At 38.5% G+C, this 16,373-nt stretch overlaps 1 protein-coding gene across 1 annotated transcript; it reads left to right on the top strand.

Annotated features, from left to right (window-relative positions):
- The first annotated feature begins 1,622 nt into the window (after positions 1-1,622).
- LOC128060776 (olfactory receptor 140-like) lies at positions 1,623-2,549 on the top strand. Its single transcript, XM_052653155.1, has one exon. It carries the CDS (start codon positions 1,623-1,625, stop codon positions 2,547-2,549), a length of 927 nt encoding a protein of 308 aa, XP_052509115.1.
- Positions 2,550-16,373: the final 13,824 nt, after the last annotated feature.

Below are 16,373 nucleotides of genomic sequence, written 5' to 3' on the forward strand. Positions count from 1 at the left end.
TTTCAGGCATCAAAGGCATTTAACTAGGACACTCTTCATGACATTGTGTAAACAAACATACATTAACGCACACAATAAGTAATCAATAAATGTTTGTTGAATGAGTAAGCCTGTGATAGGTACTTAAGTAAAAGATTTCATATGCGTTTGTGTTAGTCTGTGTATACATGTTATATGTGTAGCACGTTAACTTTCTATCTTACCTATCAATCTATTTCTTTTCATTCTTCACATCAAATTTTTACCTTCAGAACTTTGAAAATAAGAACATCCTCTGCATGAACGATCTTTGTGTACTTAACACCTACATGAGTTGTTTATCCACATTTACAGAAAGAAGCTGTAAATTTACTGAATATTACTGTCAAACTGAATGTGGAACATAATTTTGAAGACTAAAGAATAACAAGAAACAAACACCATAATTACACAGAAGGTAAAGTAACCCAGTAACATACCCTTTCCTAGAGATAGCTGGATATATTCATATTTATTCCACACAATTAATAGTGTGTGAGGAACTATTAAACTGGAGTGCAAACTTCTTTCCAAATATTTATTTATGGTTCTCATGAAGTAGAGACTAATAATAAACAGAGCAGGGGGTAAAGAACACTTGAATTTATCATAGGTGTATGGTCAGGGGAAGCAGTTATACTTTACTCAGGGCAAAAGGCAATTCACTAAGTATTTACTCATCACCTAATGGGATTCAGGGGCTTCCCAGGTAGTGCAGTGGTAAGGAATCTATCTTCCAGTGCAGAGATGCAGGAGATACAGGTTCAATCTCTGGGTTGGGAAGATCCCCTGGAGTAGGAAATGGTAACCCCGCTCTAGTATTCTAGCCTGGAAAATTCCATGGACAGAGGAGACAGGTGGGCAGGCTACAGTCCATGGGCTCAAAAAGAGTGGGACACGACTGAGCACACATGCAATAGGATTCAGGCACTGCAGACATCATGCCAGGCACTAGAGGTAAGTGAGAAAGCAATGGAACAGTTTATGTGTTCTGGTTGATATCAGCTGGAGTGTATCACCAATGACTAATATGCATTTTCCTAAATTCCCTTCTTATAACCGATACTTATTGATGGTGCCTTTACTTCCTCTTTAGAGCAGAGAATTCAAATGCAAATCCTCATGGAAGCGGGAAAAATTCTTAATTCTTTGAAACAATTGTAAACTTAAAAAGTTACTTCTGATAATTATAATTTGTAACCTCACAGACAGAGGAGAACTCAGAAGTGTGGGACATTCTGAAGTTTTGCAGAGTCACATGAGTGAGAACCAGAATGAGAATCCAAATGTCATGTATTTGGATTCTCAATACAGCCCAGTATTTTTTCAGCAAATTACACATAAAATGTTGCTGCGGAGGTGTTTCACAGGGGACAGGTGTTAAGTGTCTGAAGAGATGGAAAGTATTATGGAGAAAATAAAGACTTGAAACAAGTACTGGGCAGAAGTGCTGAGGGAATGCTCCGCAGTTACAGTGAATAGGTTGTTTTGTTTTTTATATATTTTTTCTAAGAAGTTTAGAACACAATCCTTTCATGATTAATAGGTATCATGCTTTATTCCTTTGTAGATAATTGAGGCCCCAGGAACGTGCTATTTTCTAAATGAATTTCTTCAGGCTTCCCAACAATGTGACTGAATTTGTTCTCCTGGGACTCACACAGAACCCACACTTGCAGAAAGTACTCTTCATTGTCTTTCTGTTCATTTTCCTGTTCACTGTCCTGGCCAATCTTTTCATCGTCACCACCATCTCCCTCAGCCCCACGCTTTCAGCTCCCATGTACTTCTTTCTCACCCATTTGTCCTTGTTAGATGCCTCCTTGACCTCCATCAGCACCCCTAAAATGACTTTTGACCTTCTGTACCAGAGGAGAGCCATCTCCTGGGGAGGCTGCCTGACTCAGATCTTTATGGAGCACTTTCTGGGAGCGTCAGAGGTTATCGTCCTCACTGTCATGGCCTATGACTGCTACGTGGCCATCTGCAAGCCTCTGCACTACACGACCATCATGCGACAGGGGCTCTGCCAGCTCCTGGTGGTGGTGGCCTGGATCGGGGGGATCCTGCATGCCACCGTGCAGATTCTTTTCACAGGAGACTTGACCTTCTGTAGTACCAATGTCATTGATCACTTCATGTGTGATTTCTACTCACTGTTGGAAATTTCCTGCAGTGACACCTACAGGCTTGGATTGGTGGTGGCAGCTAACACTGGGGGCATGGCCTTGCTCATTTTTTTTCTGCTTCTCATTTCCTACATAGTCATCCTGAGCTCCCTGAAATCCCATAGCTCTGAAGGACGACACAAAGCCCTCTCTACATGTGGCTCCCACTTTACAGCAGTGGTGCTCTTTTTTGGACCATGTATATTCACTTACGCACGTCCTGTGGCCACTTACCCTGCTGACAAGTTAGTGACAGTGTTTTATGGAATCCTCACTCCCTTGTTAAATCCTATCATTTACACAGTGAGAAACACAGAAGTGAAAAATGCCATGAGGAGTTTGTTAAAGAAGAGAGTGACTTAGGCTGTTCATGATGCCAAGGGAATAATGATTTATATACATAGGGAAGATTAGTTGTGTTGTGAGTTGTGGAAGACAATGAAGAATTTTTTCCATGACTGGCAAAAATATAAGGCCCAGAAATTAACATTTGTTGATTATTTAATATTGACTACACATATTTTAGGCATTTTGGTAAGCTTCAATATATTTTCCTGAGGTTTCCATGTCTGTGTTATTAGATTCAGAATAAGCAATGGAAAAAACTATATACCTTTGGTTTTATGATTGTAGAGTAAGTTTTTCTCCATAATCTTAGCCATTTATCAAATTCTTCATATATGTTAATTGGGTTAAATTGGCTTGTCCATAGGACTTTGATCTCAGAACGTCTTCCATTTTTGCTTCAAATGTTGTAAAGCAAATAAGGGATAGAAATTCTTAGGTAGACATGTGGAGAAGGGACAATCGAGGAAAGGAATAGCAGCTGGAATTTTTTCTGTACTATGAACTAATCAAAAGGAAAGAAATACTTACTCTCTTTGTGTGTGTTAGTCCCTCAGTCGAGTCCAACTCTCTGAGACCCCATGGAATTTAGCCTGCCAGGCCCTTCTGTCCATGGAATTTTCCAGGCAAGAATACTGGGGTTGGTTGCCATTTCCTCCTCCAAGGTATCTTCCTGACCCAGGGACTGAATTCATTTCTCCTGTGTCTCCTACATTGAAGGCAGATTCTTTTACCTCTGAGCCACTGGGGAGGACCAAATAATTCACTATGTCTAATTATTTTCTTAACAAAAAAATATTCAGAAAATTTGAAGGTATTCTTAATTTGCTCTGTTTTGTTAAACACCTTTATGACTCACATTTTTTTTGTGTGTGTATAAAGGAAATATTTTCCTTTTCCAAACCAAGACTTCAGGAACCATTTGAAACAAGGTACACATCATTTTATAAATCTCAACAAAAACAGCATATGGGTAGGTTCCAAAGCTATTGTTCTGTAGGTCAGATACATATATTTACATTACATGAACGCTTTATTATCTATTAGGCACAAAGAGAAGCAAATAGAGGTTTACTAACTAATTTACTGGACTCATTTCACATGTGTTTCCCCCTAAAGTATGTCAGGAATATTGCACTGGAATGCAGTTTCCTGTCAACAATTTCACCTACAAAATACCAATCCAGGTCTTTAAAGCTCAGTCTTACTCTCTTTCAAATGAAACAGAGTTGCCTGCTTTATGTTTAGGGCTATAGATGAGAACATGATCTGCAGTCTTAATGACTGACTCTGTCCTTCGAGTAGATGGTGTTAGTATGCTTCAGCCTTGTCTTAGAGGTAACAACATATTTCTGCAGTGCAGGTTTATTCCCTTTTTGAAGGTTTGTTATGCCACTTCACTTTTACAAAGACCAACATGAATATAGTAATGGTAACCTCCAAAGAAAAAGAATCTGAACAAGTATATATACATATGTATACCCTGATAGCTCAGCTGGTACAGAATTCCCCTGATGCAGGTGACACCAGCTCCATCCCAGGGCTGGGAAGATCCCCTGGAGAAGGGATAGGCTGCCGACTGCAGTATTCATGGGCTTCCCTGGTGGCTCAGATGCTAAAGCATCTGCCTGCAATAGAGGAGACCTGAGTTTGATTCCTAGATCAGGAAGATCCCCTGCAGAAGGGGAATGACTACCCCCTCCAGCACTTTTACCTGGAGAATCCCATGGGCAGAGGAGCCTGGCAGGCTATGATCCAGGGAATCTCAAAGATTTGGACACCACTGAGTGAGTAAACCTTCAGTTTCATTTTTCTTCAAGGGTGGGATAAGTCTTGAGTAAATGTGGTTTCTACTCTAAGAGCAATGAGAGCATTTAAAGAGGAAAAAACTAAGGCCGATGATTATGTCTTAGGGGCTATACCAGAGGCTCAGTGGAGGAGTAAGATTAATGCAGCACAAATTATAAATTGTCAAAAGGAAAACTTGGGAAGGTATGAGAACTGAAGAAGGAAATGCAAGCAGTCTGGCATTCACAGCAGATGCAATTTTACTAGATTGTGAGTAAATTTAAAGCTCTTTAGGTCTTCCTTTACACATCCTCAAAAATCTGTCCTGAGGATAAACTGCCATGTGACTTTTTAAAAAATTCATTAAAAATATATATTTAGGGAATAAGTGTGTTTCTCCTAAAAATCAGTGAGACATACTGTTTGGATCTGTTGCATAAACATATTTGGTTTAATCTGGAATATCATTTGGTGAAAATGTTAGGTGTTAGTGAGGGAAGTGAGCTAACTACTGATGAAGATAAACTATGAGGCATACATCTTGACAGGTTCTTTATATACATTATTATTGTAGGAACAAGTATTGGTAAATAGATTTCTATCCATTTTATACAAGACAAAAGTGACTCAATAAAGTTAAGTAAGAATATGAAGTCTTTTAGAGTCTGCTTCCTCCACTCATCCCACTTCATGATGGGAAAATATCACTTTCCTACTTTCTCACTCCTTGTTGGGAAAATATCAAAACACAGGTCTGATCACTGGACACATTGTGAAGACTGTCTTTAATGCATTCGTCTATTTTTTTTGGAGGGAAGATTTCTTTCCTTCATCTCTCTGTTGATCTCAATTTCCCAGGTTTCTCACACACTCCTGATTCCATTTGTGTCAAGGAAAATCTTTTTGGCAGATGTATTATCCTTCATGGGCATCATGAGAAGTGGGATATAATAGGCTCAAGAAATGAAATTCCAGGCTGAATTTCAAAGGAAGGGACACTTGGGTAAAAGAGATGTTTAGAGGAGACACAACCTAGAGCAGCCAACGTCTGCTGAACTGAAACTGCAGGCAGCACGGTGGTGGGACGTGGCCCCTGGGGAGACTTTCCGGACAGCGTACCTGGTGTTTCCCGCAGCCTCTTCTTCCAGGAGCCAGCACTGAGAGGCTGTGGCCCTGGCTGGCGACCTGATGGGTGGAACAGCGCTGCCCTGCTGTGTCCGTGTGGCGCTGGGAGTAGGTCTCTTGGCCGGCACCACATCCCGCCTCCAGAGTCTCGAGTCTTCTCCCTGAGTGTGGCCTTCCGTGCCCTGTCCCCAAGTCTGCAGTGTCTGTCCTTCTGGGCCCCCCGGATGGGAACCTGCCGTCCACAGTCGCACGTGGTCTCTTGCTCCTCTAGTTGGTTCCGGTTCCGGTTCCCCTGTGCTTTTCATTTCCCCTTCTTCACTGGGCCTTCAATCTGCTAACCTCTTTCCAAGTCAGCTTCTGTCCAGAGACCTCTCCTGGGGTCTCAGCTCCCTCCTCGCCAGCCTGTGCCTGTCTCTCCCTGACTGTGACCTATGCATCTATACCCTGGCCCTCGAGTTCCCCGCTGTCCTAACTGCCTGTGATTCGCTTTCACTGAAAGTTTCTGTGTCACCCCGATTTCCCTATTATCAATCTCCCAATCTAACTTCTTGTCCTTCTTCAGTAACATGACTCTCATTTATCCAGTGTGAGATCTCAAAGAAGCTCAAGTACAGTGATTTGCCTTTATGTATGTAATATACTCTTACTAATTATACCGCTGCTGTGAATTAAATTGGGCTTCCCAGGTGGTGCAGTGGAAAAGAATCCACTTGCTAATTCAGGAGATGCAAGAGAGACTGTTCGATCCCTGGGTCAGAAAGATCCCTGGGAAAAGGAAATGGCAACCCACTCCAGTATTCTTGCCTGGGAAATCTCATGGACAGAGGAACGTAGTGGGCTACAGTCCACGGGGTCACAAAGAGTCAGACCTAACTGAGCGCCTGAGCACAATCACTGAAGAAATTGATATTCTGTTTGGCATGGGTAGAACCTTGAAGAACTATATACATGCTATTTCTATAGAGCTTTTCCCTTTGTTATGCCATAGAGTTAACATTTACATTGATTTTGTATTTTGAAGCATTATTGGATTTGTTTAGTAGTTCTAACAGGTTTGGTGCAATTATTTGCATTTTCTATATGTAAGATTGTCTCCTCTGTACTCTGTTAAATGTGGCTACTTGCTCTTAGTAACATGCCTGTGAGGTTTATGCATGTCAGTGTGTTCATAAATACGTTATTCATGTTATTGCTGAGTAGTATTTTGATTTATGGATGTACCACAGTTTATTTTTTCTCAGTTAAGAGATATTCTGGCTGTTTCTAGCTTTTTGAATTTATAATTAAAGTTGTTCTAAATATTCAGAACTGGACATTGAACAACAGACTGTTTCCAAATGCAAAAAGGAGTACGTCAAGGCTGTATATTGTCACCCTGCTTATTTAACTTATATGCAGAGTATGTCATGAGAAATGCTGGGCTGGATGAAGCACAAGCTGGAATCAAGGTTGCCAGGAGAAATATCAATAACCTCAGATATGTAGATGACACAACCCTTATGGCAGAAAGTGAGGAAGAACTAAAGAGCCTCTTGATGAAAGTGAAAGAGGAGAGTGAAAAAGTTGGCTTAAAGCTCAACATTCAGAAAACTAAGATCATGGCATCTGGTCCCATCACTTCATGGCAAACAGATGGAGAAATGATGGAAACAGTGGCTGACTTAATTTTTCTGGGCTCCAAAATCACTGCAGATGGTTTTGCAGCCATGAAATTAAAAGACACTTACTCCTTGGAAGGAAAGTTATGACCAACCTAGACAGCATATTAAAAAGCAGAGACATTAGTTTGCCAACAAAGATCTGTCTAGTCAAGGCTATGGTTTTTCCAGTAGTCATGTGTGGATGTGAGAGTTGGACTATAAAGAAAGCTGAGCACCAAAGAATTGATGCTTTCGAAGTGTGGTGTTGGAGAAGACTCTTGAGAGTCCCTTGGACTGCAAGGAGATCCAACCAGTCCATCCTAAAGGAGATCAGTCCTGGGTGTTCATTGGAAGGACTGATGTTGAAGCTGAAGCTCCAATACTTTGGCCACCTCATGTGAAGAGTTGACTCATTTGAAAAGACCCTGATACTGGGAAAGATTTGGGGCAGGAGGAGAAGGGGATGACAGAGGATGAGATGGCTGGATGGCATCACTGACACAATGGACATGGGTTTGGGTGGATTCTGGGAGTTGGTGATGGATAGGGAGGCCTGGCGTGCTGCAGTTCATAGGGTCCCAAAGAGTCGGACATGACTGAGTGACTGAACTGAACTGAACTCAACTGATAATGCATTTAAAAGTGTTTCCTCTTGTTTTGTAGGTTAACTGCTTCTAATATGTGAACTCAGCTCCTGTTCAGACTAGATGGAACTGAAGTTTCTTAGTCCTCTTGGGCCTCACTCTTTTTTTTTATATTTTGACAATGGTGGGCCACCTGCACATTATCATGACTAAAACTCTTAGTAAGACATTGAACTCACAGACATAATGCATGGGGCTGTGGGTGTGTGTTTTACTGCTGGTAGTGTCCTGGGTTGGAGGTTTTCTGCACTCAGTAATGCAACTTGGCACTATTTATGGGTTCCCATTCTGTGGCTCCAAAGTCACTGATCACTTTATGTGTAACATGAACACTTATTGAAACTCATATGTACTAACACCTATATTATTGGCCTCTTGAGTGAGTGAGTGAGTGAAGTTGCTCAGTCGTGTCTGACTCTTTGTGACCCCATGGACTGTAGCCTATCAGGCTTCTCTGTCCATGGGATTCTCCAGGCAAGAATACTGGAGTGGGTTACCATTTCCTTCTCCAGGGGATCTTCCTGACCCAGGGATCGAACCCGGGTCTCCTGCATTGGAGGCGGATGCTTTACCCTCTGAGCCACCAGGGACGCTCTATTGGCCTCTTAGTGCTGGCCAGTGGAGGACTGATCTGCACTATTGTGTTTCTGCCGTTATTGATCGCCTATGGAGTCATCCTGCACTCTCTGAAGAAGCTGAGTCAGGAGGGAGGCAGAAAGCCCTTCACGTCTGTGGTTCCCTCATCACTGTGATTGTCTGCTTCTTTGTTCTTGTATTTTTATATATGGAAGACCTACTAAGACCTTCCCCATTAGAAAATAATTGAGTGTATCTTATACAGTCATAACTCTCATACTGAACTCATTAATCTACAGTCTAAAAAATTCTGAATGACTAATGCTATAAATAAGCTCTGGAGAGGAAAAAAAAGCAGACCAAGTTTTAAATTAGTGCATTATCCATTATGAAGTTAGTAAATTAGCATTAGGGCCAACCTCCTTAGAATGTAAAAGTCTTCATAAATTTGATAATACTTTCCATTTCTTTAACAGACTAATGCCAATTGTAATTAAATTATATGTTTATGCTATTTATTAATAGCAATCCCCTGATGGCATATAAACTGACTAATATCTAGTTTATCACTGAATCTTGAAAGGTAGCATACATTTAAACTAGGAAGTCAATAAATAACATGTCACATGTTAGTCAATGAAATTTTTATAGAGTTACTAATTTTAAATTAATTTGTGTTTACTTTTATTTTTTCTTATTCTTGTTTTTATTGTTAGATTCTTATTTTTTATCTTCTTTCTATTTATTGTACATTACAATATATTGTGTATAGAGTGTTTTTTCCTCAGTTTCATTTGTATTCATATAAAATTTTAGCATATTTATTTTAAGTTTTTAAATAAGAAAAATTCTATTCTAATAATGGAATTCATGCAAAATGAAATCATGTAGAATAAAACTTATCCCCATCGTAACCCAGATTCTTTCAGTCCTTTCAGGTGCAGTCACTATATTCTCTTTCTCAGATTGTTCGAGTTATAATCTGCAAACACAAGCATATTTTCATTTACGTGTTTGTGTCTCTGCCTCAGTGTATACATTTTTCACTTTACTGCACAGCCTCCTGGAGGTCTGTGCATGCCAGTTTACTTTAGATCCTAACTCAGTCTAGTGAGTTCCCACTACTTAGCTCTTTCATGCAGCTACACTAAAACTGATGCATCTGGTCATTTTCATGTTTTCTTCAGTTTTTTTCAATGTTTAATAATTCTGTGATGAAGTTTTTAAATTTTGTCTGTATGAGTTCCAAGAAGTGGAATTGTTGAGTCAATTATTTTATGTATTTAAATTTTGATGTTTATAGTTATTGTCAGAATGTCATCTGTTTGGGTATCCTTAACATGTTTCAAGGCATTTATATTCCTTTTCCATGAACTGCTTATAAATTACTTCATATATTTTCTTTGATTGCTGATCTTTTCCATTTGATTTGGATAGTGTGGCCACTTTAACAATATTTTTCTTTATTCCTCCAATTCATGAACATTGGGCGTCCTTCTTTATTCCTTTAATTTCTTTCATTGATGTCATATATTTTTCAGTTTACCAGTCTTTCACTTTCATTATTTACTTTATTCCTATGTATGTTATTCTTATTGATACTATTTTAAATGGGATTAATTTCTTAATTTTCTTTTTATATATTTTATTGTTAAATATGTAAATGCAACTCATTTTGGCAGGTTGATTTTCTACCCTGAAAATTTATTGGATTTATTTATTAAATCCAGCAATTTTGGTTCAGTTGTCTGTATTTTCTGTATAAAGATTATGCCTATTCTGTATAGTTTTAAATATTAATTTTTCTCATAGTACTATGTATTTGAGATTTATGCACATCCTTGTGTTTATCAATAGTTTATTCATTTTATTGCTAATTAGCATTCCATTTTGTGGATGTATCACAGTCCTTTTAAGCTTTTCTTGATTAAGAGATATTTTGTCTGTTTCCAGCTATTTTAACTTATGATTAAAACCACTGTAAATATGCATGTAAACTTTTTAAGAAATAGGCAAACAGGTTCAGAAAAAACAGAAAATAATTATTTTTGAGGTACTAGATATAAGAATTAAGTGGCAGTGATCACAGAGAGATGGAAATTTAGTTGAGTTCCAAGTGTTTCCCTGTTTATTACTTTAAAAATGTTTCATGCTGTAGTACAGAGAAGGATACATCAAAAAAAAAAAATCCTAATAGACTTTCTGAGTTGAAGATATGAAGTTCAGGGTCTGAGGACACCAAGACAGCTAAATTTATGAGAGTAAAATACTGCAGAGGATACAACTATAGTTCTGAGTCTTGAGGGGGTTGTGGAAGAGAGAGAGAGATTATTCATTACTCAAGTTTCATCAGAGTACTGATCTGTGCTTGCATTTGAGGAAAATACCTGAGGCTGGAGGGAGATTTACCCAGATGGATTACAAAGAGGGCTTGGAGCTCACATTGGGCCAGGAATAGTGTTTATTCTCACCAGCTGGGAAACCTCATTGTTCACAGGGACAGTGCTGTTGGTTGAATACTCAGAAAAATTTTACATCAGTAGTGGGACATGATTACTCTTAGATCGAGCATTTCTCAGGATGTGACTCAAAAACCATATTAACAAGTTAAAAAAAAATCCCCAAAGAAAGCATCCAAAGGAATCAAAATAAGAATTATGTTCAGGATTTTGTGTATTTCCTAATGTGAGGAATTGATCTAATTATTTTCCTTGTGATGCCCTTGTTAAGGGTTATTCTGGAGGCATAAAATGCATTAGGAGGCATGTTCATTTTCTCCCATCTGTGAAAGTGTTTATGTAGGATTGGTACCATTTATGGATTAGCTGTTATAGAACTGATTGATGAATGCCACATGAGAATGACATTTTGAAGGGGAAAGTAGTCCTAAGCATTGATTTATTTAGATGTTAGATTATTCCAGCTTTTAGTTATTTTGCTCTGTGTGATTAGAGAGTTGTCTTTTTCATAGCAGTGCTTCATTTTCTTTTCTTGGCAAGTATACTTCTGTGCTATCTAGGTTGGTCATAGCTTTCCTTCCAAGGAGTAAGCATCTTTTAATTTGATGGCTGCAGTCACCATCTGCAGTGATTTTGGAGCCCCCCCAGATAAAGTCTGACACTGTTTCCACTGTTTCCCCATCTATTTCCCATGAGGTGATGGGACCAGATGCCATGATCTTAGTTTTCTGAATGTTGAGCTTGAGTCTAGTCAAGGCTATGGTCTTTCCAGTGGTCATGTATGGATGTGAGAGTTGGACTCTGAAGAAAGCTGAGTGCCAAAGAATTGATGCTTTTGAACTGTGGTGTCGGAGAAGACTCCTGAGAGTCCCTTGGACTGCAAGGAGATCCAACAAGTCCATTCTGAAGGAGATCAGTCCTGGGTGTTCTTTGGAAGGAATGATGCTAAAGCTGAAACTCCAGTACTTTGGCTACCTCATGGGAAGAGTTGACTCATTGGAAAAAACTCTGATGCTGGGAGGGATTGGGGGCAGGAGGAGAAGGGGATGACAGAGGATGAGATGGCTGGATGGCATCACCGACTCGGTGGATGTGAGTCTGGGTGAACTCCAGGAGTTGGTGATGGACAGGGAGGCCTGGCAAACTGCAATTCATGTGGTCGCAAACGAGCGACTGAACTGAACTGAACTGAACTGAACTGAACTGATACTTCTGTGAATTCATTTATAATATCATTGTATCATCTTTTTTAAAAATTTAAATTTTATGATTGTATCATCTTTTTAAGATCTCGAAAATCGAGAGTGATGGCTCTTTCTTCAATATCTGTTTAACCATTTTATTTATTTATTTTAAAATTTCATTTATATCACTGCATCCAGTCTTAGTTCCGCCTGCAGGATGTCCGTTGTCTCACGCAGGGTCATTCTTTGCTGCTGCTAAGTCGCTTCAGTCGTGTCCGACTCTGTGCGACCCCATAGACGGCAGCCCACCAGGCTCGCCTGTCCCTGAGATTCTCCAGGCAAGAACACTGGAGTGGGTTGCCATTGCCTTCTCCAATGAGGATCATTCTTTGCAGTGTGTCAACTCTCTGAGCTCACAGGCTCAGAAGTTGCGGCAGGAACTTACTTGCTCCAAATCCACTCCAGGATTCTTGCCTGGAAAATCCCAGGGACAGAGGTGCCCTGTGGGCTACAGTCCACGGTGTTGCAAAGAGTTGCACATGACTGAGTGACTTGGACACACACACATGTGGGGTCTACGTTCCCCAGCTAGGGCTTGAACCCAAATCCCCTGCACTGTGGGGATTCCCTGGTGACGCAGAGAGTAAAGAATCTGCCTGCAGTGCGGGAGACCTGGGTTTCATCCCTGGGTGGGGAAGATTCCCTGGAGGAGGGGATGGCAACCCACTCCAATCTTCTTGCCTGGAGAATCCCGTGGACAGAGGGGTCTGGCAGGCTACAGTCCATGGGGTCGCAAAAAGCTGGACATGACTGAACGACTAAGCACACAGCCCCTGCACAGTAAGGTGGATTATTAACTATTGGACCATCAGGGAATTTCCCCTCTCTTCAATCTTGATTCCGATAAATTTGTTTCTTTTGTTTTTTCTTAGTACATTTCTCTAGAAATGTATGATAAAGAATGTCTTTATGATCTTATACAAAGATTTCTTAACTAGATCAAAACAAAACAAAAACGAAGAAATGCTAACATTAAAATAAATTGTTGAAACTGGAAAAAAAAAAAGTTCAAAGACCTAACTATTGGTTTATTGGTCTTCCCAACCCAGGGATGGAACCCAGGTCTCCAGCATTGTATTCAGACGCTTTACCATCTGAGCCACATGTGTGAGTGCTCAGTTACCGGTTTTAAATAGATTTATTATTTTTAATGAATTCCTCTTTAAATGATGTCTGTGTTCTCAGTACTGTTTCAAACTACAGTGCTCTCTAGGTTTATTTTAATTTTTGTTTTCTAGTATCTTGAGACAAAAGCTGAGTTCATTTCTTAAAATATTTATTGTTTTCTAATATTTGCATATAAAGAAAACTACATTTCTTTCTAAGCACTCTTTTAGTTGCATCCAGTTAATATATATATATAGTCTATTATCCTTTATGTGTGTGTGTCTGTGTGTGTATATATATATATAATTTTTATTCTAGATATGTATGTTCAGTCGTGTTTAACTCTTTGTGACCCAATGGACTCATGGACTGCAGCCCACCAGCCCCTCTGTCCATGAGACTTCCCAGGCAGCAATACTGGAGCAGGTTGTTTTCTTTTAGTCCAGGGAATCTTCCTGACCCAGGGATCAAACCAGCGTCTCTTGCAACTCTTGTACTGGGAGGCAAATTCTTTACCACTAACACTACCTGGGAAGTCTCGCTTTTTAGATACCTTTAATATAGATTATTTTATATAATGTGTATCATTATCTTTCTTTAGAAAATGTCTGAAAATTTACACAGGTAATTTTAGGCTTGTATTGCTTAATTTGTAAATGAAAAATGTTATATTTTTCTCTTATTTATAGGTATGTATTTACATATATGCTACATACATATATAATGTAAATACATGCTGTATGATTTAAAACTTTAAAAATGTACAGCAACTTCTGTCACAGCTTAGGGTGTTTTCTACTTTGGCAAAGGCCCCATGAGCACTTGGAGATAAATGGAATAATCCCATAAATGTTTTCTCTTTCACCATTTTAATACTAAAACAGATTCTATCAATTTGTCTGTCTGAAATCATATGACAACTTTTATCTCTATTTGAAATAAACCTTAAATAACTTATTCTGAAGTTAACATTAATAATATTTGGAAATAAATTCAGATATTATCTTCAAAGATAAAGCTTAAACTTAAAACTATTTGCCAATTTTTAAGGTTTGATTTCAGCTAGAAAGTTTTTACATATTTCATTTCTTTCCAGATTTGATTTTCCCTTTTGGTGATATGGTCTCAATTTACACTTTATGAATTTTCCCCCAGAGGACAGGATTCTATAAGTCCTGTTCCACATGATGATTGTTCTGGTACCATCTCTGGAGATAAAGACTCTACCCTCAAAATTATGATTAAAGTTCCAATGAATTTAATTAGACAAAAATCACCCTTGGAGATGTGCCTGCTGGATGCCTCACCTGTATGTACTGCGGTTAAATACGGACCACGTGTTGAGAGCACTTTGCCTTTATCCGAGGAGCATTTGTCTGCAGCAGCAATCACACGACAGACTTCTACTAGAACTGAAATGATGGACTCAGAACATAATGAAGGGTATGTGTGAAACTATTCCCGTCCTTCAAGAAGCCCAAAATTCAACAATGCTGTTTGAAGACAGGACAATATAAGTGAGAATCCAAATGTTGCAAAGTCCATTTCACTTTCACTGGGATAGACACAAGCAGCAAATTTATTTTTTTCACTTTAAACAATCCTTACATAATCTGAAGTTTTCTCTCTCTCTCTTTCTCTGAATTAAAATGGTGACTTAACATTTGTTTGTTATCAGGACAAATTCTGACGGTAATAAACATTTTGAGTTTCTTTGCACAATCAAGATTCAGAGTGCCTTAGGTAACAGGACATTCATATTCATTTTGAAAATTCCAATAATTGAAAAGTATTTTTTTATCCTGAATGTCTGAGATGAATTACATGTCCTGCAAGACTGACTCAGAATCCAGTGATGCTGCATGTACTTTGCTCATTATTTTGCCAGAGATGGCATCAGTTCATGAAGGACTAAAGAGATGGCACCAGAGCTCAGAACATGGATTGAATAACTTTCATCTTCTGCAGGTAACCCAGGAAGTGGGTTCAGACACAAAATTCTTAACGAGGCTTTCTGTTTTATAAGAGCACATTGGTGAAATGAGAACTCAATCCTTTAAGAGTTTTCCTTTGTGATTTTCATAATCAGCCATGTTAGGATTCCTTCATGATTATTAAGTATGTAAAAATTGATTCTATTCAGCAATACATCTTTTGGATAATTTCATGTTCTAATGATCTGAAATAAATTTACCTTCCAGAAAGTACGTTTAGAAATTAATTTCAAGGTTAATGACAATATTTTCATTTCAGATATTTATAAATCTGACCCTACTTTCAATTTTTATGTTCTCTAAACATGGCATGTTAATCTGTTAAAGTTAATTGATGAGGTAGCATCCATATATTTTGACTGATTGACTTCCAAGAACTCAAGCAAATACTGTACTAAGCAAGCTGTGACTTCAAGTCTTACTTTTCTGTTCACAGATGAGCTTCAGCATCCTATCATATGTTTGTTGGTCATTAGAGGCATTTTTCCTCTAACTTTTTGTTGATATTTTAATTTATTTCATATTTTTGTCTTTTGTTAGTTAACTGCTTACAGATCTTTACTTTCGATAATAACTCTGTGCACATCATCTCACATGTGTATCTTCAGACTTTTTTGTCCAGTGGTGTTTTGTTATACTTTCCCAAGTCCTTAAAATATTTGAAATTGTCAGATATATTTATTTGAGAGTAATTGATTGGTTAAGAAGTTTCTTCCAAACCTAGAAGGAGGAAAGTCATCTCTTTCATGAAATGGACATTAAATCTTGCTTTACTTTAAAAAAAATTTTTTTAATTTTTTATTTTTTTGCTTTACAATACTGTATTGGTTTTGCCGTGCATTGACATGAATCCACCACAGGTATACATGAGTTCCCAACCCTGAACCCCTCTCCCACCACCCTCCCCATCTTGCTTTACTTCTTTTTAAAACTTTAATCAGCTTTTATTTTTGTCTGGGATATTAGCTATATATACAATTTAAAGTTTCTAGATAGAAAATTAGTTGCAGGACTTCACTTACTTAATATTCTTTTCCCATATATTTTTTTTTTATTCACCTGCTTATCTATTAGTTTGTGGTCAAAGAAGATGATTTAATCAGCCTTCTATTATAATATCTGAAAGTACCCAAACATAATAAACCACAAGGACTGTTTGTTGAATAAGAAACAAATTATTGCAAGATTTTAGGAAGTCACTTTTGCTAATTGTATTTATAGATAATGCTGTCCTGAACTCTGGAATAAGACATACAGAAGAACCT

This window comes from Budorcas taxicolor, chromosome 15 (assembly GCF_023091745.1).
Source record: "Budorcas taxicolor isolate Tak-1 chromosome 15, Takin1.1, whole genome shotgun sequence".
NCBI lineage: Eukaryota > Metazoa > Chordata > Mammalia > Artiodactyla > Bovidae > Budorcas > Budorcas taxicolor.